The sequence below is a fragment of the Phaeoacremonium minimum genome (genome assembly GCF_000392275.1).
Source record: "Phaeoacremonium minimum UCRPA7 unplaced genomic scaffold PA7_03_scaffold_572, whole genome shotgun sequence".
Classification (NCBI taxonomy): Eukaryota; Fungi; Ascomycota; class Sordariomycetes; order Togniniales; family Togniniaceae; genus Phaeoacremonium; species Phaeoacremonium minimum.
Window position 1 is genome coordinate 38,119 of NW_006921474.1, and position 23,028 is coordinate 61,146.

The following is a 23,028-nucleotide window of genomic DNA, read 5'->3' on the forward strand; positions in this document are numbered from 1 at the left end:
AGGAGTACCTAGGGAATGACTTGGGGCCGAATCTGTGGCGTCGATGGGTGACCCGTAGGCTCCTGTATGGACGGCGACTAGCCCCGGTCGACTGCCAGGGCCGCGGCTGCGAAACGCGGACGTTACTTTCCCAGCAATTTAGCCGGCAATTCAGCCTGAGTCGCACGGCTTGGCCAAGCTAGGGCTGGAGCTGAACGCCGCCGCATCAGCAGCTGGCCTTTCTCCAACTACTCCAAGTGGCAATCGCAATATTGAATGGTGACCGCGACAACATGTCTATTGACTGACGGGACACAACCAGGCGGGCGGATGGAATCTTTGTTCGATTGGGCCCAAACGACCAGCTGCCGCCCGGAATAGCTCAAATCCCGGAACACGCCAGTCTAGACAAGAGAAACCCTGGTCCTGGGAATAGCACGTATGCAGCTCTCTACGCTTTATCAGCGCTGTCCCCCGCTCGGTAGAGCCTGAGAGCCTGTGGTGAGCACGACTTCCGGCCCGTAACCAGGCAAGTTGGAGAGTCCGATATTCAGAGGCGCGTGTTCATCACCGTTGCCACCCGAGCGCTCATGTGAAGACCAAGCTTTGAAGCGAAGGCTAGATTGCTGGGTGAATGCGTCCTTCGATGGAGCCCCAATGGCTGGGCAGACTTGGCAGCCTGACAAGACGAGAATTAGCCTGGCTTGTCAGGATCCCGATTGCATGATGACACGATGTTTTCCGCTGCAACTCTATTCAGATGTCTCTGAGCTATGGCGTTACTGGCGCATGACAGAGACGAGTTGCCTGAGAGAAGGTCTCGGCCGAAGAAAGCATCATGGCTTGCCTATGAACTCGAGTGCTGCGCAGCTCGGGGCACCATTGGCTTGAGAGTAACAACGTAGCGCAGCATTCTATCGGAGAGCGCCGTTCATAGCTTTCACCACCACGCTAGAAGCAGAGGCGTGTGTATCACGTATGCTAAATGAATTCGAAGCCATCAGAAGCGTAAAAAATGGAGGAAGAGCAACTGTTGCGGTTACTTTGTAGGCAGGCACCGAGCTATTTGAGTCCGAGATATCAGTGGCTGTGTGGCTTATGTAAGCTGCGAGATGGCGGCCGCCGTAGCGCGCTCCCGTCAAACTAGAGGCGCGTCGAGCTCCCGAAGCGCGTAAAGAGGTAGTGCTAGACAACGTCATTAAACAAAAAAGTGTCAGGACAACCAACACCTGCATCCACAATCATGGCCGGCTCCTCCAAGCCGCTGGAGAAGCGACAAGCTTCTCTGACGAGTTTCTTCACTCAAAAGACCGTCAATGGCTTGTCCAGATCTCTACCAGATCCCGAGGAGCAGAGCTCCAGTGGTGCTGGTAGCAACGACCGTGGAAGCTCATCGGCCCGCAAGCGACCTCTTGAAGCAGATACTGACAACGGCAACACTGGCCCTGACCGGTCGATAAAGCGTTCAAAAGCCGATGGTCCGAGTGCAGAACGGAGTACATTCTTCTCGAAGTCACCCTCGAAAGCGATCGAGGCAGTAAGGCCTACTGCTAGTGCCAGCGGTAGGACCGAACGGTATCTACATGATGAGTCGCGCCCCAGCGCCAACGTGGTCGACGGAGATGAGGATGAAGACGAAGTAAACGTCAGGAAAAGGAAAGAGGAACTCCATCGGAAGTTCGTTAAGAAGCTCGGTCATCCCGATAGTCTTAAGCGTCGATGGCAGGTCGAGGCAGAGCCAGCTGCGGGCGAAGAAGAGGAAGGAGATGGTGGTGAGGATGCTGAAGAAGAAGACTCGCCCCGTCCAGCTAAGACTACTAAAAAGAAGGGATCAAAGACGGGTAAATTGACTCCTATGGAAATACAATTCCTCGACATCAAGAGGAAGCATATGGACACCATCCTCATCGTGGAAGTGGGCTACAAATTTCGATTCTTTGGAGAGGATGCGCGTATTGCTGCCAAAGAGCTTAGCATTGTGTGCATTCCAGGAAAGTTCCGCTACGATGAGCGTAAGTTTCACCAATCTGCAATGTGATCATGGATTCTAACACACGGCCAGATCCTTCTGAAGCGCATCTAGACCGCTTTGCATCTGCCAGTATTCCCGTTCACCGTCTTCCAGTGCATGCGAAGCGCCTTGTAGCGGCTGGTCACAAAGTCGGTGTAGTACGACAAATCGAGACCGCAGCACTGAAGAAAGCGGGAGACAACCGGAACGCCCCGTTCATTCGAAAGCTCACAAATGTCTACACGAAAGGCACCTATGTTGACGAACTTGGCGAGTTAGATCAATCCACTGATAACACTGGTGCTCCTGCTGGCGGGTATCTTCTTTGCATAACGGAGTCGCCAACAAAAGGGGTGGGCACGGATGAGAAGGTTGATGTCGGCATCATCGCGGTGCAGCCGGCAACGGGTGACATCATCTACGATAATTTTGAGGATGGCTTCATGAGGAGAGAAATCGAGACAAGACTGCTGCATATCTCGCCTTGCGAGTTTCTCATTGTCGGCGACTTGACAAAGGCTTCGGACAAGCTTCTCCAGCATCTTTCCGGAAGCAGCACAAATGTCTTCGGCGACAGAAGTCGGGTTGAACGAGTCCCCAAGAGCAAAACCATGGCTGCAGAAGCGTATTCGCACGTCACCCAGTTTTACGCTGGGAAGCTGAAAGATAGTTTGGACGATCGTGCCGCAGCTCTCCTTGAGAAAGTCCTTCATCTTCCGGAGCCCGTGACGATATGCCTCTCTGCGATGATTAAGCACTTGACTGAGTATGGTCTAGAACACATATTCAATCTCACCAAATACTTCCAGTCTTTCAGCACAAGAACACACATGCTGATCAATGGCACAACACTGGAAAGCCTTGAGGTCTACCGAAACTCGACGGACCATACAGAGAAAGGCAGTCTGCTCTGGGCGATTGACAAGACACAAACTCGCTTTGGTCAGCGCCTTCTGAGAAAATGGATCGGGCGGCCACTTCTGGATCGAGAGCGTCTCGAAGAGCGTGTGTCAGCTGTCGAAGAGCTGTTCGAAAATCAGTCTACGGCCAAGGTGGACAAGCTCGAAAAGTTGCTCGTGAGCATCAAAGCTGATCTAGAACGGAGTTTGATTCGCATTTACTACGGCAAGTGTACCCGTCCCGAGCTGCTTGGCGTGCTCCAGACGCTCCAAAAGATCTCGGTGGAGTATGCGTCTGTGAAGAGCAAAGCAGATACAGGATATACTTCTCCTCTACTGAGTGAAGCCATCTGTTCCATTCCACAAATTGGCGAGACAGTCGTTTCCTATCTGGAGAAGATTAATCCGGAGGCCGCACGGAAGGACGACAAGTATGAGTTCTTCAGAGAGCTTGAGGAGACAGACGATATCACAAACCACAAACTAGGCATTGCCGCTGTCGAGCAAGATCTCGACGCCCACAGAGCTGTAGCAGCCTCCAAGCTGGGTAAGAAGTCACCAGTCTCCTACGCCACAGTTGCTGGAATAGAGTTTCTCATCGAAGTCCCAAACACCGACCTCAAGAAAGTGCCAGCCTCATGGATGAAAATCAGTGGCACAAAGAAGTTGTCCAGGTTCCACACACCAGAAGTGGTCCGACTCATCAATGAGCGTGATCAACACAAGGAAGCTCTCGCCGCTGCGTGTGATACCGCCTTCAAAGATCTTCTGAACTCCATCGCAGCCGACTATCAGCCTCTGCGTGATGCCGTCGCCGCTCTCGCAACACTTGATTGCCTCGTATCTCTTTCGAAAGTTGCCGCCCTGCCCGGCTACAGTAAACCAACAATTCTCCCGGATACCGCGCCCCCCACCGTGTCCGTCACAGGCGGGCGACATCCCATCGCCGAACACACACTCCCAAACGGCTACATCCCCTTCACCAGCACCCTCTCGTCCCCCTCTCCACTCGCCTACCTCATCACGGGGCCCAACATGGGCGGCAAGTCCTCCTTCGTGCGCGCCGCAGCGCTGCTCGTCCTCCTCGCCCAGATCGGCTCCTTCGTCCCCGCCGACGCCATGAGCCTGACGCTCGCGGACGCCATCTACACGCGCATGGGCGCGCGCGACAACCTCTTCGCGGGCGAGAGCACCTTCATGGTCGAGGTCAGCGAGACGGCCTCCATCCTGCGCTCCGCCACGCCGCGCAGCCTGGTCGTCCTCGACGAGCTCGGCCGCGGCACCAGCACGCACGACGGCGCCGCCATCGCGCAGGCCGTGCTGGACCACGTCGTGCGCGAGACCAAGTGCCTGACGCTGTTCATCACGCACTACCAGAGCCTGGCCAAGGTCGCCGAGGGGCTCGGCGATGGCCTCGTGAAGAACGTGCACATGCGGTTCACGGCTACAAAGCTGGCAGACGGCACCTCGGGACGGGACACCAGGTCTCCTACCGGGGATCATGACGATACAGCTGTCGATGCGGATGAGGAGATTACATTCCTGTACGAAGTCGGCGAGGGCGTTGCTCACAGATCTTACGGCTTGAATGTCGCCAGACTGGCCCAGATACCACGGAAGGTGCTAGATGTTGCCGCGAAGAAGTCCAGTGAACTGGAGGAGGAGGTAAAGATGCGGAGACTTCGTGGCGCGGCAGCATTAATGAGCGATGTCCTTGAGCATGGTACGGCTCAGCTTGACCATTTGATTTCAAGCATCGAGCAATTGTAAATGACCTACTGAGACCCGGAAGACACAACCTACATGTAATGATAATTCAAGGGCTGAACAAGCATTCAATGGACGAAACTTTAATTTGTTGTGCCTATATATACGATAGACCATTTTCGCTTATCTGGTATCAATGTGGGCTTGATCAACCACCATGGGCATGCCTCTGCTCTAATAGTCTTCCAAATCGTGCAACCCTAATATCGAGCAGAGGCATTTGAATAGAAGAAAAGCAAATAATAAGTAACACTGAGCCATCGCAGCATTGTCGCTTTGATGTTGGATGTTTCCGTATCGACCAAAAACAAAGCGATGAAGATGGAGGTATCCTTGCAGTGGCTGCATTCATCCCTAACGGCAACCATGTGTTTCTCGCCCCAAACGAGATGAAATCATTTAGATGAAGTCGTTGTGCGTAGTGGGGGACACTGTAAGGAGTAGAATCGTTGCGCTGATGATAGATAACACTGCTGTGCCCAGCATAATTGTTTCATATCGTCCTCCAACCAGACCCAGCGACAAGTGCCGCAGGTCGATCCGACCGAAAACCAAAGAGTAAGTGCTAGTCTGCAAAGCACCAAGCCAAGAGCGAGCATTCGTCTGACCGTGATACAGTAACAAGATCAGACTCTCAAGAACAGATCAAAAGTCGTACTGCGCGGTATTGCCTGCATCGCGACCCGACATAAACTCTTCCAGAGACGGCCATGAACCGGGCACATACTGCTGCGGTTGATTGACTGATAGGAAAGAATTTGCGGGGCGAGCTTGTTGACCGTAGGTAGGGGCACTATACGGCATCGGAGGTCCATTCTGAGACTGAGGATGGAACAGTGGATTGGGTCCCGCAGGATTTGGGAACAGTCTCTGACCAAAGTGGACTGGTGGTGTCACTGAAGACTGCGCTGGATAGGCGTGCAATTCGTGCTCCTTGGCTCCAAAAGCCGGGTAGCTGTGGTTGCGTTGCTTGAACACAGGAGTTGGCGAACCCAGAGGCGCGTTTGAGTTGAGGTTTTGCAACGCCGGGCGGCCCGGGAGTTCAAAGCTGTATATGTTAATCATTAGATGGTGAACTAAGAAAGGGCTGGGTTGACCTAACTTGTCTTGGTTCTGATTCAGAGAAGGTCTGGAACGACCATTCACGGCTCCTGAAGAGAATATCAGCTTTCGTTCATTGGTGGTGAATGGTGATAGGCTTACCAGATCGTCTTGTACGGTTGTCGTGGAAGACATCATCGCTTAAGCCATCGTTCATCTCTTCAGCATCTGAATCAGATTCATCCTTGACTTTCTTAAGGGGCATCTTGGGTTTCGGGCCACGTCGGCCTTGCGTTGCCGCTTTAGTAGTGGACCTAGTTTGACGAATGCTATCGCCGTCTTCTACCATGGCTGGGCGGCGGCCACGCTTCTTCTTCGCCTGCTTGTCCTCATCTTCATCGGCATCCTGTTGACAGTAGAGATTAGTAAATGTGTAACAAGAAGTCGTCAGGAGACGTTTTAAGGCTTACGGGGCTTCCATCGGTGGACGGGCTAGCATAGATATCCCGAATCCTTGGCACACCCGCGAAATCGTCGTCCCACACGAACTTATCGTGGTGGACAGACTTCGATGTGGTGATCATGTTCTGAAGCACAGATGAATCCTTCTTCTGATTCCGCATCCGCTTCTGCTCAGACGTCGCAGCGTCAAATATGCCCATGCCAGGCCAAACGATGCCTTTAAGTTTGGTCGCATCGACCTCACCGGCGTCAGCGGATGCAGCCGTCGATTCTGACGGGATAGTGGTGTCAGTGTGATCTGTTTGCTCTTGCTTCGATGTGGCAGAGATTTGCTTAGCCCGACTCCTCGTAACACGAGATGTTTGTGACGACATTGTCAGGGAGATTTCAGGCTCGGTGCGGTCTTCTGATGGGGTATAATACGCGTCTTCGGACTTCACGTCGTCTCTGGATTCATGGAGGTGAAGCGAGGCACGTCCAGATGAGGTGTTCCAGTGATGAAGATGGGGCTGGTGTGGCTTGTTTCTTGTGGCCGGAGAGTCGACGGTTGTTGTTGTTGTTGTTGTTGTTGTGGCCGACCGCCGGCGCTTCGTCTGATGTTACGTTTTAGTCAAGTCAAGTTTGTGGATTATCGGGGGTGGGTGGAAATGCTTACGCCACCTGTAGAAGCCTTGCTTCTCAAAGCCGTAGCTTTGTCCTTTTTTGCAGCCATCCGATTGTCTAGTAGGGCCTCAACTCTGTTTCGTTGGTACCATTCGTCGAAGGCGATAATTTTCGACTTTGCGACGACATCGCTTTTCTTCTGTAGCTCAAGCCTAAAGCGGCATGCCAGATGCGATTTTGACGAGATATGGGTCAGTAGGTGAGACACGTCAGAAAATTTAGGCTCCTTGGGACAGAGAAGACATTGCAATGGTGTGACGCGATTCTGCTCAGGAGCCGAGGGTCGTTGAACATTGGCCTGCGGGTCGACTCCAGAGTCGTCTGTTTCCATGATCTACGGCAGATCAGATTAGTACAGAGAAAATTCCTCCCACCAAACGACGCAGACAAGTCGCAAACTCAACGGTCAAGATCTCCTAGGAAGCGAGTAGACAAATGAGCGGACAAACAGCCAGGGGGAAAGCAAGAAGCAATGTGATTGTGGAACAATTGACATGGAGAACAACTTCACCGATGAAGAACGGCGAGAAATTATCGAGTACTCAGATAATAACGTACCTGAGTTGAGGTTGGGGAAGGAGGCATCGGGTACATCTGTCCCTCTGAAGTGTCCCAGGTGGCACCTGCGGGGTGAATCTCTTGCTTGATAGAACCCGGGACGAGAGACTGACACCGAAGGAGCTCCCCACTGCCAGGGTGTGCGCCTTCAAGAGAAGTCACATCCGGTGTACCCCAGCAGCTGACACCTGCGTGGCCAAGGAAATGGCTCGCGGCACATTCAGCGGGCGAGAGCAGCGGGCGATGATAGTACCGGTTATGATACGGAACGTTGGCTGAAGGAGTAAGGTATAGGGGGTTGACAGTGAGAGGCTGGAATGTCAGAGGGAAGGACTGGTATGCCTCAGTCTCTTGCATGCATGAGTCTGTAGTAGGGTCTCCCAACTCTTCCGTCATGATCAGCAGGAGCCGATGACTCGTATTTCAAGTGTCAATGTTCCAGGCAGGAGCGACACACGATGGTCACTGCCTTAGTTAGTTTGAATGCAGCACAGCTGCGTGGATGTTCAGTCTGTTAGAATACGGTAGCCAGACCGTGGTAGTGTGTACCAGCCTGCCCAGCAGTATTGTGCTCCCCCAATCTAGGACCCAAATAACGAACGGAAACAATGCTTGGTAACTGTGAGTATAGATTGAAAAGGGGAAAGGAAGGAAGAACGAGTTGAAGTTACGCCTAAGAAGGAAAGATGCCTTGTTTATTGAATAGGGAAGGTAAAGGGGAGAGGGAGAGGCCGTGGTGGCTTTGGAAAGGGAAGGATGAATGGGGAGAGTGCGCGACAACAGGGAGGTGTTGGGGAAAGAATGGATGGAATGATGTGACGGAGGAAATATCTCAAAGTAGTGACGAGGAAGGAGGGATGACACACGCGAAACTAGGAATTTGGTTGGGTGAGTGAAGGAAAGAACGACCGAATGTGGGAAGGAGACAGCTCGAGCCTAGTGTTCTTGCCCTTAATGGAAGGACGAGACCTTAGGGCGATTGGGGCATCCAGCACGCGCTCTAGGTCAGAGTAAACTAGGTAGGTAGGATGCTAAAGAACTTGACAGCTTGCTTCTGCTCTCACTTCATAAGCTGGTTATATGGTGTATCAGGCAACAGTTGGACTGTATTGCCTAGAAGAACAGTAATATCGAGGTGCCCATATGTCGCAATCATTGCAGGCAATCGGAAGTTGCAATAAAGTCCTTGTTTTGTGATTTGTGTAAGTGTAAGAGATTTGCGAGCTTTGAGAGCAGTATTGTGTGCTTTGATTGTTCGTCTGTTATGGACCCTCGAGTGTTCTGACTGTAGTTATCTAGCCCAGATAGATGTATAATCAGTCTTTCAAAGGCACTCTGTAAGATTTGGTGTCGTTCAAAGAGTGGAAGAGAAGAGAAAGATACGAAGTAGGTGACCGGGGAGAAATGTACTCTTGGAGTGAAAGAATTACCGCAATTTCTTGTATGTGTGGATTCTGTGGGGGGGGTTTGGTGGTCAGCTCCCATAACCTCTGGTGTACAACGGAATTGAGTAAAATAAATGAGAAGGTCTTGGGGTAGAAATCTCGAAAGAGGCTTATTAAAGTCTAAATTCAAGATGTCCAAAAGAAAAAGCGAGATAGAGTGATTGGGATGTGATTCAAGAGAAAGATCTCCTTGCGCTGTTATAGTCTTGCCTTGGTGAAGTTGCTTGAGAAAACTGTTCGTCATTCAGAAGCACGCAGAAAGGAAGGTTGAGGCCTAATTTCATCAAGACTGCCTCTATCGCACTGTATCTCACACTCTCTGTGACCTTAGTGGCAGGTTAGCAGACTGCCGCAACTTAGGTAGCATCTCAAAGAAATAGCACAGTGGCAAGAACTCCTGGAACCCTTTGAATCCTCAATTATCAGGCTTGGATTATTTCTTGCCCAGGACGCGTTCAATGGTAGAGACGGGCATGCAGTAGGCCGGATGCACCACCTCCAAGCCCTCATAATCTAGCAAGCTCAACCCAGCTACCGAGTACACCGTGTGCCAGACATCTACCATATCTCCAGGTCGATCTGCAATGCCACCAAGCTCAGGGTCCTGGCATTTCAGGATGAACTGTATGAGCCTTTCCCTGTCGATCCAGTGGACCTTATTGATCATTTTGAGACTGCTCAGAACCCACCAGCTGTAGCAGGAGTCCTCCAACTTCTCAGGCCGGCCATTGAACCCGCCGCTCGCGACTTGCCTCTCGCTGAGCCACCGGCCAAGCCGGTCTGTGTCGACAAGATCTAGCCGGTCGGCTATGTACAGAGCAGCCACACATGTGAAGATCTGGCCCGAGTGAGACTCGGCGCCGGGGTTGACTCCATAGCCGCCGTCAAAGTTGGCGCATGCGGCAATGTGCTCCACAGCCTTGTCGACATCCACAAGAGACAACAGCCCCAACAGAGACAGCGCGTTGAGGGCACCATAGAGAAAGCGAGTGTCTTCTTCGCCCCACTCATCGCCAGCAAATGTGCCAGTTTCCCGGTTCTGGAGATCTGCTATGACTGGTAAAGGTTTAGTTACAGATATCCTTGAGACATAGAGCCAAGAACTCACATTTGCCCACTGTCGCCTTCCCCTTGCCCCGCTTCTCCAGCTCGTCAAATGCATCGATCATTGCAAGAATTTGCACTGCGCTGACGGTGGACAGCATGTGGGCATCATGCCCCGGAGCGGCGCCGAAGCCTCCGTTCTCGTGCTGACATGAGAGAACGAAATCGATCGTCTTATCCCGTGGGAGCGCGTTGGGATGTCCGAGAAGATGAAGTGAGTTCAGGCCCCAGTAGAGGCCATTCAGGCGCAGGTGTTCAGTGAGCCAGTAGTCGTACTCGTCTTTCTTCGTATCCAGACTTTGGATGTATGTGACATGTTTCTCTGTCGCCAACCGCGACAAGCTGTCAACTTTATCGGCCATAGAGTGGAGAAGCTCGTCTGGTAGTTTATCTGATTGAGGGGCCATAGAATGGGTACGAAGCAGCAGTGGTTGGAAGACGAGCTGATTCTTTAAGACGCCTGTCCTTCAACGTTATCAGGAGTGTGCTTATTTCAAGGCAGCGATTTTGGTTGCAGGAGAGATCCACCGTATTGGACTGTCGTTGCCGGGCTTGGCATCCTTACGTAACCCCGGATGTGGGCACTTTCGGCGGGTTCGGCCCTCACGGCGCCGGCCACAGATCGAAATGACCCGCGAGCAGACGATGCCGGACCATTGAAGCTTCTGAAAAAAAAAAAAAAAAATTTTTGTTACATGAAGCTAATCACTGGGGGTTAATTTTCAGGATTCTACGACATCGTTACAAGCACTTCAAAGTCACCAACGGTAGTCAACATCAAGTGCGATCAAGTAAGGCCGGGATCGTTTTCAGCACCGGCTGATAGCCGGTAGCTTGAATTACCTCCTAACTAAATTCTAACATAGATCTGTAGGTCATCAGGGCAATGGAGATTCATCGTCGCGAGAGCAGATGCCGCGAGCAATGCAGGCAGTCCTTCTTGGTGCCAAGGACCGTGCAATGCTGACCGCCTTGACGAATCACCCCCGAGTTAGTCTCCCTATAGCACGCGGCGCTATGCAGACTGCGTATGCAACTGATCTGATCTGTGAGAATTACTCCGGTAGACTGCCCTCTTTTAGAAGCCATATGACAAGTGACTGGTGCAGGCTTGAAATCGCGGTGAGCCTCGACTGGAGCCGTTTCTGGAGTTTGTGCAAGTACGTGCATACACAGTACACTAGCCTCCAGCGATCGACACCAGGGGGGCGACGAAGTGCTTGCAGCGGTGATCCGATTGCGCGATTTGAAGGGTCCCCCAGTTCGAAGCAGCTACAGCCTTCAGCATACAAAACACGAATCAACATCAATGAGGTCTAATGAACGATTGAGGTGATCAATTTAAGAGGAATATGTATCATGCTCTCTGAACGGAGGAGAATGATCGCAGAACTAGGTCGGCAATCGCCCTTGTGGAACGACTAGTTTAGTAACTAGAGCAAGCATGTCATTACCATAAACTCACTATTATCCTGTCGGATGCTTTTCAGATAAGCGCATGCTGGCCTTTGAGAACCCCTGTTTCTCTCGAGCACCATCACCTGCCAGGGTCGTCGGCCTGACCGTTATTCCTGCATCAGAACAGACAATAAACGGTTTCTCGCTTGCAACATCGTGGCTGGCGATCCAGTCGCATGGGGATGCACAGAACATCTATTTGAGTTTGTCTGTGGAGAAGGCAACGGCCGCGGAGACGAAACACCAGCCCAGCGGGCAACACGTTGGCATGTATTAGTCGTGCCTTGTGAGGGCCAAATCTGTCTGGCAGAGAAACGTGCCGAGTTTCAGAAGTGCCACTTAGCTTTGTGTTCCTGGCTAGTCCCTTTGCGGGATTGCCCGGACCCCTCACTGAAGCCGGGTCCCAGGGCGCACGCACACTTGATTAACGTTAAAGTAGTTCTAGTGTCAGGTCCGAGCAGGCTCTGGGAATGGTTCGAGAATAAGATGAAGAGTTGGCGAGTTGAAGCCAAAGTTTCGTATGGATTTCCATGAGGGAGCACCTGCCAGCTCTTATAGACAAGCTGTCGCCCTAGCGGCCATTTACTGTGATTGATGAGATGACAGTCACATTCTCGGACACGAGAAATGCGCCTCAAATGACAGGCATCCGGTTGTGAATGTACCTGCGGCAGGTCTTGGTTGCCAAACTCTCTGATATCTACACGTGTACCTAGGTAGAGTTATGGAGGCGCCATTCACCAATCATCCCCTAGAAATGTCTAGTCGAGCGTTGAGATGGTGAGTTCAAGATTTGGGTGGCCATGTTGCTGGGCATTGTCGTTGACTGTTGGTGGTGCTACGGTAGTCTTGGGTTAGGTAGGCAGGCAAATCCGGTATTGATCCATCCATCCATCCATCCATCCCACCTTCTTTTGACTCGCATCGCTTTGTTTCTTGACACCGCCGCACGGAACCCCTCTCCTCTTCCTCGTCTATCTCTCCACCAAGACAAGGCAAGTCAAGTCGTGGCATGAGCTATAATATCACATTGCGCACAACTTATCAACACGGCCACTTGGATTTTACTCGTGAGCAATCATCTAAGCTTTAGCTGGCCTGTCTACTTGGAACAAGTAAGCTACCAGTTAAATGAACTGTCGACGCGTCAAGTCTCTAGCCCTCCCAGCGCCCCTCTTATTAAGATAACACTGCCACAAAGAGATTCGGCACCAGCTCTTCAGGTACTCCACGCGACGACGGAGGGCCCAGCCGTTTTGTTCCTTTTCACAGATTGTTCGCCTGCTGTTTCGTGGGTTGCTGCTACGCCCGGTACCTTGTCGAGAGAGAGACCCGGCGTTGAAATAACACAATTCCTTACAATACCACAATACCATACCATACCATACCGTACCATACAATAGGCGCTGCCGCACTAGGGACAATACCTAGGGAGCTACCGCTACCTCACCCACCTAAACCTGGCCAACCCCTGATGACACACATTCCTGCTGCACAGAGCAACTGTTTCAGATATCCTCGCCGGCACCATTCTAGATGTTATTTTCGGCCTGCGCGCTTGAACCATCGGCAGCCAGCAGAAGAAGGCACACAGACAGGCAATCTTGTGACGGTTTGATGGCGCCTCCCTGACGGACAGACAGCATTTTGGAGGCGATTCAGCTTGTCACCAAGCCACCAGGACGAAGTTGGGTTAACAGTGAACACTCAATTCGAGGTTGACCGCAATCGTGCACGCACCACTCACACGTCGTGCTGTGGGCGCATCCATCCAGCCATCCATCCATCCATCCACCCACTATTAACAAGACCACAAAATATATCTTTGCATTAGGTAGAGAGAAGCTCGCAGGTAACCTACCATTTGGGTACACTACCCACCTGCCTGGCCCCCAGCTCCAAAGGGTACAAGTCCATCCTCCCCAAGTCGAGACTGCGACACAGCCGCCAATTACCCCTTCCCCCTCCCTCCCTACCTACTACGAGCCCCGACCCGACTGCCCCGAGTCTTGTACTTCGCGCGCGCGCAGACCAACCTACCCTGCACTACAGTCTACCTATCGACTCACTTGCTCGGCCAACTTCCTACATCCCTACCACCCTCGACGACTAACCGTTGATCCTCCGTACTCCGTGCTTCATTGGGGTCGGTCTCCCATTTGTCGCAGGCCCAAATCTGCCTATTCTACCCTGTCAGTCTTCGACAGACACTGACACGGCTTTGCACCAGACCGACCAGCTGTCCTCCTGCGGCGAGGTGCGAATCAGGACAAAGCCTGCTACTGCTGCTATACCCAGGCCGAGCATTATCTGGGCGCCATGGGACGCAAGCCCGCACCGCAGCCGCTGACGCTGCCCTCTGATCCCACGGGTCTGGGAGACGAGGACCACCGCCCTGGTGAAACCCTTCAGGTCAGCTCGCCAGCCGAGTCCAGGTCACCTAGATCTCCACGCTCTCCATTCAGATTCTCTCCGAAGAAATCCCAAACCATCGTCGGCGGCCCCAAGCAACCTCTGCACGTAGCCGAGCTCGTACAGCAGCAGCCATCGCACGAGGAAGGCCAGTATCCGCCCATCTCCTCAGCCATTCACCAGTCTTTCGAACCACCGACCACCCAGCAGCAGCAACAGCGCGGACACAGTCATCACCGGCAAGAGGAGGAGAAGGCCTCTAAGTCCGGCTTCTTCTTCAATTTCTCCAAGTCGTCCAAGTCTTCTGATCGGCTCCATACCCACCAGTACTCGGACTCGACTTCTGATACCCCTACTATGTCGAGAGGGAGTGACCATCCCGCCATGCCGGAACAGAGTTCAAAGCATTCTGGTATGTTCGTGTGTGTGTGTGTGTGTGTGTGTGTGTGTGTGTGTGTGTGGACAGTGGCGCCAACAAAGAGCCGCTGTGATCTTTCACTTCATTGTATGAATAGCGCTAATTATGTCCTTTCACAGACCCCTCTTACATCGATCAACCTGTTCGGAAACCTGTTTCTTCGATGCCCTCCAAGTCGGATGTATCCTTGGCATCTTCGACGACCGATTACGACCACAATAACCCTTCCAATTATCACAGAAAGGGTGCAAAGCCAAAGCCTTTCACGATCCTGGGCCGCACAAGATCTATACGCGACAAGGACAGCCCCAGCCCAAAGGAGGTGGCTGCGCCGAAAGTCGCAGAACCCGAACGGGCAAACACTTTTGCTCCTCTGAAGACTGCACCCGTTCCTCACGACCGGTCATTCAGGGACATGATGTCCTCAGCCGCACGCAACCACTCGGCTGATCGAGCCCAGCCACGAGACATGTCGGGCACGAGAGGTGGCCACAACGAGAAGGAGTACAGTAGGACTCAGCCGTCATCATACAAGGAGAACAACGGACCATCCTTCTTCAGCGGTCTCAAGTCATCAAGGGCAGCAGACATGATCAGTAAGGGCTTGTTTGGCAAAGGAACTAGAAGTGGGAGTACCACGGAAAGAGAGCCCGTGATTGATGACGAACATTATCAGTTGAAGGTCATCAATCTGCCCCTTGTTGAGCAGACTCGCCTTACTAGGATATCAAAGCGCTTGGAAGACTCTCGCGACAAGACCGAGTTTTGGATGCCTGCCTTCCCGTGGAGAGCCATCGATTACCTCAATTACAAAGGCTGCGATGTCGAAGGCTTGTATCGTGTCCCAGGAAGTGGCCCACAAATAAAAAAATGGCAACGGAAGTTCGATGAGCGTGAGCAATATCCCTACCAGACTTTTCTTTTTTCTTTTTTCGAGACTTATGCTGACGTGCTCGCAGAATATGACGTGGATCTCTTCAGCCAGGATGACCTCTATGATATCAACATTATTGGCTCCATGTTGAAAGCTTGGCTCCGAGAACTGCCCGACGAGCTCTTCCCGAAGGAGGCCCAGGAGCGCATTGCGAGAGAATGTGCTGGCTCTGAGACCGTCCCGCAGATGCTCGTCGATGAGCTGTCAAACCTGTCCCCCTTCAACTACTACCTCCTCTTTGCGATCACTTGCCACTTGAGCCTTCTACTTGCGCATTCTGACAAGAATAAGATGGACTTCCGAAATCTTTGCATCTGTTTCCAGCCTTGCATGAAGATTGATGCCTTCTCCTTCAAGTTCTTGGTCTGTGACTGGAGAGACTGCTGGAAGGGCTGCAAGCACGAAGCCAAGTTTATAGAGGAGGAATACATGCTGTTTGACCAACCTCCCCCGAGGGGCCTGGGAGATCCTCGGAGACAGCAGCAGGAAGAGGCCATTGATGATCGCAATGTATCCTCCTCGGACAGTAGCAAGCAGTCAACGCATCAGACCTCTGATCACAAAGCGAGACTCAAGAAGAAGAACGGTCCCGAGAACGGCAGCGTTGTTTCGAATAATTCGACCATCTCTACTACACTTACGATCAACAGTGGCCAAGAGACGCCTCCAAGAAGATCAGGCGATCTCCGCCCACTGTCACCAATTAAACCGCTTTCACCCTTGGGTTTCTAAGGCCGCTTCCCTATCACGATATCTTCTTTGCGCATTCTATTTTCACTTTATCAAGGCGAAGTTCCGTGTTATATGATAGCAGCATCATTCTCCTGACGACTAACGCCGATGACGACTTTTTCTTTTTATCACCCGCCCACAGCTGGTACAGTGCAGTGGTACCACTTCGCACTTGGACTGATGGATAGGAAGTTGGAGAGGCATGTTGCTTACACCTTGGGACTCTTCGATATTGCTTTCTATTTATTTGTATACCCCCCATGGCATTGTTTTATTCTCAGGAGATGGAGCAGGCCGATAGTTGCATAGTTGACGTTATGATTACCAACCCACAAAGCGGAGCGACGTACCAGCTTGGATGGCAACCTTCCTACATTGTGAGCATCAGATCAGGAATTCGGTGGTTCGGCTCGTTGATTGCGGCATGAAATAAAGCCTGGCGGCTCATGGTTTGGAGAGATGAGAACATGGGACAGATCTGTGGAAGACATGTGCTTGGACCGTCGGTTTAGAGTTGTTTTGGAGATTGATGAGGGGCATCGTTGGGAGGCCGAAAAAGTCGACTGTACTATAGGTTAATTCGAGAGATGGCATGGTCCTAGCACGAGACAAAATTGGATGATGGAAAACACTATGACTCTTCAGCTACAGTTCTTTCAATTCCATGTCATCGCAAGTGACAGAGCTCGCGACCTATAAAACCTTGCCCAAAGGGCTGACCGATCCAGCAATTTGTTCCAGTTCCTGACACCAAACGCCTGCCAAATGCAATGCAGAGATTCCATCACCACATCTGTGATGCACTCTCGCCCTCGACCACGACCAGCGACGCTTCACCTGTTGCCGGCGTCCCGCTGATTCTTCCGCATCCGCCGCTCGTTGCGCTTCTGCCTCTCCTTCCGCTCCCTGCGCGAGTCGCCGCGCACCGTCGTGCCCTCCTTGCGCGCGGCCTCCTTCTTGGGGTCGACCTCGACGATCCAGTCGTTCTCGACGCCCTTGTTGCCGCCCTTGTACCCCCACTTGCGCTCCCACTCGCCGCTGGCCTCGTTGAACTGCAGGTTCTTGCGCTGCTCGCGCGTCTTGGGCTTGATGCCCCGGCGCTTGGCGAACTGCTCCCACTTGGTCGGCGCCTTGGCCGCCGGCACGGGCTTCTCGCGCGGGAGGGCCGTCGTCTGCGGCGGCAGCGAGAGCAGCACGCCCGCGTCCTTGCTGGAGGTAATGGGGCACGTGGTCAGCAGCTGGTTGATGAGCGCCTGGGCGCCGTCGCGGGCCACGGCGGCGAGAGAGCCCTCGAGGTTCTCCGGGTCTAGCTCGAGGGGATTGGGGTCGTTGGCGAGGAGCAAGCCTAGATCGAAGGTGTACGGCGTGGGCTTGTTCACTGCCACGGGCAGCTTGGGCCGTGCTGAGGGTAATGACATTTTGAAGGGTTGTGTCAAGAACTTCCGATCGTAAAGAAGTGCTCCGCAGATATTCGTGGTTGGGTCGTTGGTGGTGATGATTTCTGTTCCGCTCATACCCCTCCTAGCAGCAGGCCTTTCTTTAGTGATGGTTTAACTATTGATGGGCGGCAGTTCGACTTTTCGACTTTTTGGCGGTCTCGACGTGCAGATCGATGTGGGGACCGCTGGCAATTGGCGGGAGCGGATGATTGTGTGGGCGGACGCCGACTTCTCTGGCCCGTGCACCGCGGTCCTTGAGATTTGACTGTCGATTTTCTCCCAAGCTCCAGGGCGCGTGTTAGTTGAGCTTCGCAATTGACGGCGAAGTAACGCAACGGGCGCCGCAATTGGTTCCCATACGGCGGGACTTCACGGAAGACGGCACGATGGCGTCCGTAAACTGTTGGAGATGCCTTCTGCGGCCGTCAGCGGGCGTGCCAGCAGCTCCCCAGCGAATCGTTCCGATCATGATCGCCTCGGCTCAGTTCTCGACGTCCGCGCAGGTCGCAAAGACCCAGGCCAAGGCTAGCGGCACCGGCCAGCATCAAAGAGCGGGAAAGAAGATGCAGCTGGGAAAGTTCAAGAAGAAGAAGGTTGAGAAGACCAAGTCGCCAGCTCCCGGAGAGCGTAAGGCGTTCCGAAAACGTATCGTCCTTAGCAACAACAACGCTCTCGAGGTTCCCGGTCTAGACACTCTTAGTGCAGAGACTATGGCAGACTCAGCAAATGCAGGCAAGGTGTTTTCGATTCCTGACAAGCTGGTCGATCAATTACGTGCGAGCGAGGCTTTCAAAGCAACACAGACCTGGGGACTGTTCCGCAGTCCACATGTTTTACTGCGTTCAGAGACGGCGGACCTAGCAAAGAAGATGCAGGCTGCGGCCGACAAGAAGGAAGCTTTACGGCTTGTCATCTCGGGAGATAGATTGTCAGGAAAGAGCACCTTGCTCCTCCAAGCATTGGCTAATGGCTTCCTGAACGATTGGATTGTCGTTAATATCCCCGAAGGTAAACCTCCGTACGCTCGAGCTTGAATGTACATTGTGCTAACAACCCACAGCACAAGAATTGACCACCGCCTGCACTGAGTACGCCGCGATACCAGGCACGGATCCTGTGCAGTGGATGCAACCGAACTATGCCCTCAAGATGATCCAGGCAATCCGCAAATCAAACGAACACATTCTTAGCAAACTCACCGTCGTCAAGTCCCACGACAACCTTATCAACCCTGTTGCTCAAGGGTCCACAGTCCTGGCTCTCGCCGACACGGCCAGAGAGGCCGACGGAGCATGGGCAATCTTCCAGGCTCTCTGGTCCGAGCTGACCGTCAAGGGCGAGGGCCGTCCGCCGTTCCTATTCGCCCTGGACGGCCTCTCCCACATCATGAAGATCAGCGATTACCGCAGCCCTGCATTCGAGCTGATCCACTCACACGACCTTGCCATTGTCGGCTCTTTCGTCGACATGCTCTCTGGTCGCACTGCACTGCCAAACGGCGGCGCCGTTATCGCGGCCATGAGCGGCAACAATAGCCCGCGTTCGCCATCCGTGGAGCTAGCGCTGGTGCAGCGCTTGGCCGAGCAAGAGGGCGCGGACGTGCCGCCGAGGGATCCGTTCTCCCGCAAGTACGACGAGCGTGTCGATGCTGCGCTCAAGAGCGTGGAAGTGCTCAAGGTCAACGCCATTAGCAAGACAGATGCTCGGGCTCTGATGGAGTACTGGGCTGCCAGCGGTCTCCTTAGACAGAGAGTCGACGAGCTCTCCGTCACCGAAAAGTGGACGCTTGGCGGCAACGGCGTGCTTGGCGAAATGGAGAGAGCCGCGTTGCTGACAATGAAGCTGTAATGTAGGGAGATAGGCACTCAAGGCCATACTTGAGTTTGTGTAACATGTATATCAGTGCTGTGTGTTGTATCAAGACAATAAATTACACCTGTACCATACTATTCAAACAGTTCTCAAACACTGCCCATAGACTGGCGCCTGACTCTGAGCCATTCCTGGCCGTAACCTGTTCATAAAGGGGAACACCACCACCCACAGGTATTTTTATAACAGCCAAGGTCGCCCACACTTCGCGTTATCGCCTTGAGACTGCACATTTGAGCTTGTCTGCGGTCACGATGCATCAATAACAAGATATTACATTGCATAGAATACGTTATCAGAATCATCCTCATCTACCGTGGTCTTAGCCATCCGAATCTTCATGCCATGTCCATAAACGCCAAGCCAGTTTTATTAATCAGACCACGCACTCAGACAACGAGAAGTCTTTTCCAAAGCATCCAATCATCACAGCTCCATGCTGTCTTCCCTCTCCTCATTGTTCGCCGTGATGAATACCAGGCGGCTGCCATTGCCAGTAGTTTGCCAAATCTATAGCCTTCTGTTAGTGACTCCGTCGCAACTACGGTCTTAGGGGGTGTACTCACGTCAAGCTCGGTGTATTCCTCCAATGCATTCAGCCACTGATCCTCAGTGAAACCCTTGGCCAGGACACGCTCCCGGACACGCCGCAAGTTGAGCTCGATGCCAAGCTCCTCGTCATCCTCGTCATCGGCATCATCGGCGCGGCAGGCACCCGAGTCGGCCAGAGCCTTGACGAGGTTGTAGATCCTGCTGCTGGCATTGGGTGCACGGCGTCCGCCGGTGCCAACCTCAGCGTTCAGGCTCTCCTTGCTGGACTCGACCAGGCGAAGCGCCTCGTCAACGTCATCCTGAGAAACAGCGTTGGCAAAACGCAGACGCGCTAGAGCCTGTGCGAGACGGACGACACCAAGTAGTGTACGTGGTGTGGTGTGCGCGAACTGCTTGCCCTTCTTCTCGGCGCGGCGCTGCTGGTCTCGAAGACGCACGTACGTCTTGATGAGATACTCAGACACGGCCTCGGGGACGACGGGGCGGAAGGTTCGGGCTTGTGCGATGTACGCACGCACCTCGTGGGGTGTGAAGACAACACCGTCGACGGTGCCGAGGTCTGGGTGACGGTTGTTCATGTGCACGTAGGCGACGTGCTTGGCGAGCTGAGCGTCTGTCTCACGGGTCGGGGTGTCTAGGAGGAGGAAGAGGATATCGAAACGAGAGAGAAGAGCAGCGGGTAGGTTAATGTTCTCAACAGGCGAGATGCGTGGGTTGTAGCGGCCATAGATAGGGTTAGCCGCAGCCAGGATGGAGGTACGAGCGTTGAGGGTTGTGGAGATGCCAGCTTTGGAAATGCTGATTGTCTGCTGTTCCATAACTTCGTGGATGGCTGTCCTGTCATTGTCGTCCATCTTGTCGAATTCATCGATACAGCAGATACCATTATCAGCCAATACAAGAGCACCGCCCTCAAGAACCATCTCATCTGTGACCGGGTCACGCATCACGGCTGCAGTCAGACCAACACCACTGCTTCCACGACCAGAGGTGTAGACACCACGCGGGGCGACCTTGGAGATGTACTTCAACAACTGAGACTTGGCAACACCGGGGTCTCCCATCAGACAGATGTTGATGTCACCACGAATCTTCATGCCGTCGCCCATCTCCTTGTTTACACCACCAACGAGCAAGAGGAGAAGAGCTTTCTTGACATCTAAGTGACCGTAGATCTCAGGAGCGATCGACTTCGCAAGATACTCATAAACGTGACCAGAAGTCCTGTACTGGTCGATTCTGCGGGCTAGTTGTGGGTCGACAATCATTTCTGCGTACGCTTTCTTGTGCTGAAGGATATGATGAGCCTCGAGATATGTGTCGGTCAGAAGACCAGCACGCATGGCCTTGAAGCCGGTGTATGGAGTGGGTAGGAAGATACCAGCGATGTCAACAACATCACCGGGGTTGATCTTTCTCACCAGACTGCCGTAGCACATAATGGTCAGGCTTCGGGGAATCTGACCAATTGGCACCTGCTCAGGAAGCTCCTGGATCTTGACCTCTTGGAATGGCAAGAACTTTGAAGCTCTTGAGGATGGGTGCAGCTGTCCCTTGGCCTGGTTTGCTTTGCATTCTGCTGACGGGCAGACGCTCAGGGGGCCGAACTGCTTGTCATTGACAGACTGAAAGATCTCGGAACCACAACGATCGCAAGTATAAGCGCTGACTTGCACGACAGGCTTGACATCAGATACTCTTGTAGCAATACCGCGGACTGTGATGAGGTGACCTAGGTGGTCGCCGCGGACCTGTCGGACGGCCAGTGCCTTGGTAGGGCTGTCTTGGCCGGAGGCTCTGGGCTTGAAGACGAGAGTGTATCGTCTTGTGAGCTCGGGAGGGAATTTGTCTTCAAGGGCGGACATGTTGCCAGACTCGAAGGCTTGGTCCATCTCGCGATTTCTTTGCTTTCTTCGCGCCATGAGAACGTCGAGTACGTCGTCTTTAAAGCTGTGTAATGATTAGCCAAGCCATGATGACGAATAGTGTCAGTGAGTAAACATACTTGACATCAGCACTAGGCTCGGGCATGAGCTTATCAATTGCTCTTGCCATGATCTCGACATAGTGCTTGGTGTTGTGCTCGATCGAGTCGACAAGCTTCAGCTCGTCGTTCGTCTGCTGCGCATACTAATTATCCGTTAGCAATGCGTCCTGGAAAATATGCGAACGGGGAATGCGCACAGTTGCGAGATCATCTAGATCTATCAGGGCTTCGTCGATCTTTCGATCTGCAAGCCTCTGCATCATATCTCTGTACTTGTGCTGGGGTAATCGCTTTCGTGCCTTCTCTTGTAGGCGTCGTTGTTGTGCGCCCTCATCCTCGTCCATGAAGTCATACTCGTCGCTCAGGTCATCGTCGTCAATGTTGATGTCTCCAAGGGCATGAGCGAGAGCTTGCTCAGGCGAGGTCTTGAAGCCTGTCAGGAACCCTTCGAGGGCGGCTATCATGGCCCGTTAGCATACGAAATAGTCCCAGCGGCAACGCCAATGCTTGCGCTCTTCTTACCCTGCTGATCATCGTAGTCCACCGGCTTCTTCCACTGTAGGAGCGCCATTGTTGCGATCTGAAGAAGAGAAACTGCTTCGCAATGAGGGGATCTCGACTAATGGTGGTGGAAGTGAAGCAGTGTGCGTATGTATGAAGACTGGCACAAATTGACTGCAGAAGGGCCAGTCAAAAGTTATGGAGTCGAGGGGAGGCTGGGCTTCGCGCAAGGGGCCCCGGTCGCGTTTTTGACGCGTCGCGCGTCCAAGAAGTGGCAGGGGGTTTAATTGACTTTCTCAGGAGCTTGGACCACTGGACTCCAGCCACAGCCAGCGATGACAAACTTGGGCTAGCGTAGTCTAAGGGTCTCAGGTACCTAAAGAATGCGCTGGCTGACACACGCCTGACGCCCACGCCACTCCGCACATTGGAAAGCCGAGGCACATGCAAACCAAAGCCGGGGCTGCATACGCCAGAGCTGCCGGCCACTACTGTCCAGAAGCTTACCGGCACACGACGGCCCGTTGAGAGTGTAATGCCGTCGGCATCCATCATCGCCATCTACCAGACAAAGGACATGCTCTTGTGCAGAGGTGCTTGGACTCTCTAACACCAGTCCACAATGGCCCCAAGGAAAGGCGCGCAGTCTACTGCCGCCGAGATATCCTTTGTCCATCTCAAGAATTGTTTAGTCAACCTGCCGGCTTCTCTGGTTTCCTTGCTTGTGAATGTCAACACTGTGAGCTATTCTATGACCTTGGTTGCTGTTCAAGTCTCTGATCCTGTCTTCAGCC

The 23,028-nt window shown here is 53.0% G+C and overlaps 7 protein-coding genes across 7 annotated transcripts; 3 read left to right on the top strand and 4 right to left on the bottom strand.

The window, feature by feature from the left end:
- Positions 1–1,222: 1,222 nt before the first annotated feature.
- Positions 1,223–4,659, top strand: UCRPA7_8052 (putative dna mismatch repair protein msh3 protein; the record flags this gene model as incomplete). Its single annotated transcript, XM_007920572.1, has 2 exons — positions 1,223–1,991; positions 2,042–4,659. 2 exons carry the CDS (start codon positions 1,223–1,225, stop codon positions 4,657–4,659), a joined length of 3,387 nt encoding a protein of 1,128 aa, XP_007918763.1.
- Positions 4,660–5,830: 1,171 nt separating this feature from the next.
- On the bottom strand, positions 5,831–6,533 carry UCRPA7_8053 (putative type-2 protein geranylgeranyltransferase subunit beta protein; the record flags this gene model as incomplete). The annotated part of the gene is made up of 2 exons (XM_007920562.1): positions 5,831–6,103; positions 6,168–6,533. 2 exons carry the CDS (start codon positions 6,531–6,533, stop codon positions 5,831–5,833), a joined length of 639 nt encoding a protein of 212 aa, XP_007918753.1.
- Positions 6,534–9,258: 2,725 nt separating this feature from the next.
- On the bottom strand, positions 9,259–10,336 carry UCRPA7_8054 (putative geranylgeranyltransferase beta subunit protein; the record flags this gene model as incomplete). The annotated part of the gene is made up of 2 exons (XM_007920578.1): positions 9,259–9,881; positions 9,934–10,336. 2 exons carry the CDS (start codon positions 10,334–10,336, stop codon positions 9,259–9,261), a joined length of 1,026 nt encoding a protein of 341 aa, XP_007918769.1.
- Positions 10,337–14,380: 4,044 nt separating this feature from the next.
- Positions 14,381–15,883, top strand: UCRPA7_8055 (hypothetical protein; the record flags this gene model as incomplete). Its single annotated transcript, XM_007920569.1, has 1 exon — positions 14,381–15,883. The coding sequence occupies one exon, from the start codon at positions 14,381–14,383 to the stop codon at positions 15,881–15,883; it is 1,503 nt and encodes a 500-aa protein (XP_007918760.1).
- An 833-nt stretch (positions 15,884–16,716) lies between these two features.
- UCRPA7_8056 (putative ribosome biogenesis protein) lies at positions 16,717–17,301 on the bottom strand (the record flags this gene model as incomplete). The annotated part of the gene is made up of 1 exon (XM_007920567.1): positions 16,717–17,301. One exon carries the CDS (start codon positions 17,299–17,301, stop codon positions 16,717–16,719), a length of 585 nt encoding a protein of 194 aa, XP_007918758.1.
- Positions 17,302–17,708: 407 nt separating this feature from the next.
- UCRPA7_8057 (putative mitochondrial ribosomal protein) lies at positions 17,709–19,170 on the top strand (the record flags this gene model as incomplete). Its single annotated transcript, XM_007920579.1, has 2 exons — positions 17,709–18,330; positions 18,383–19,170. 2 exons carry the CDS (start codon positions 17,709–17,711, stop codon positions 19,168–19,170), a joined length of 1,410 nt encoding a protein of 469 aa, XP_007918770.1.
- Positions 19,171–19,620: 450 nt separating this feature from the next.
- UCRPA7_8058 (putative dna replication licensing factor mcm7 protein) lies at positions 19,621–22,304 on the bottom strand (the record flags this gene model as incomplete). Its single annotated transcript, XM_007920573.1, has 5 exons — positions 19,621–19,704; positions 19,761–21,696; positions 21,752–21,876; positions 21,931–22,190; positions 22,256–22,304. 5 exons carry the CDS (start codon positions 22,302–22,304, stop codon positions 19,621–19,623), a joined length of 2,454 nt encoding a protein of 817 aa, XP_007918764.1.
- Positions 22,305–23,028: the final 724 nt, after the last annotated feature.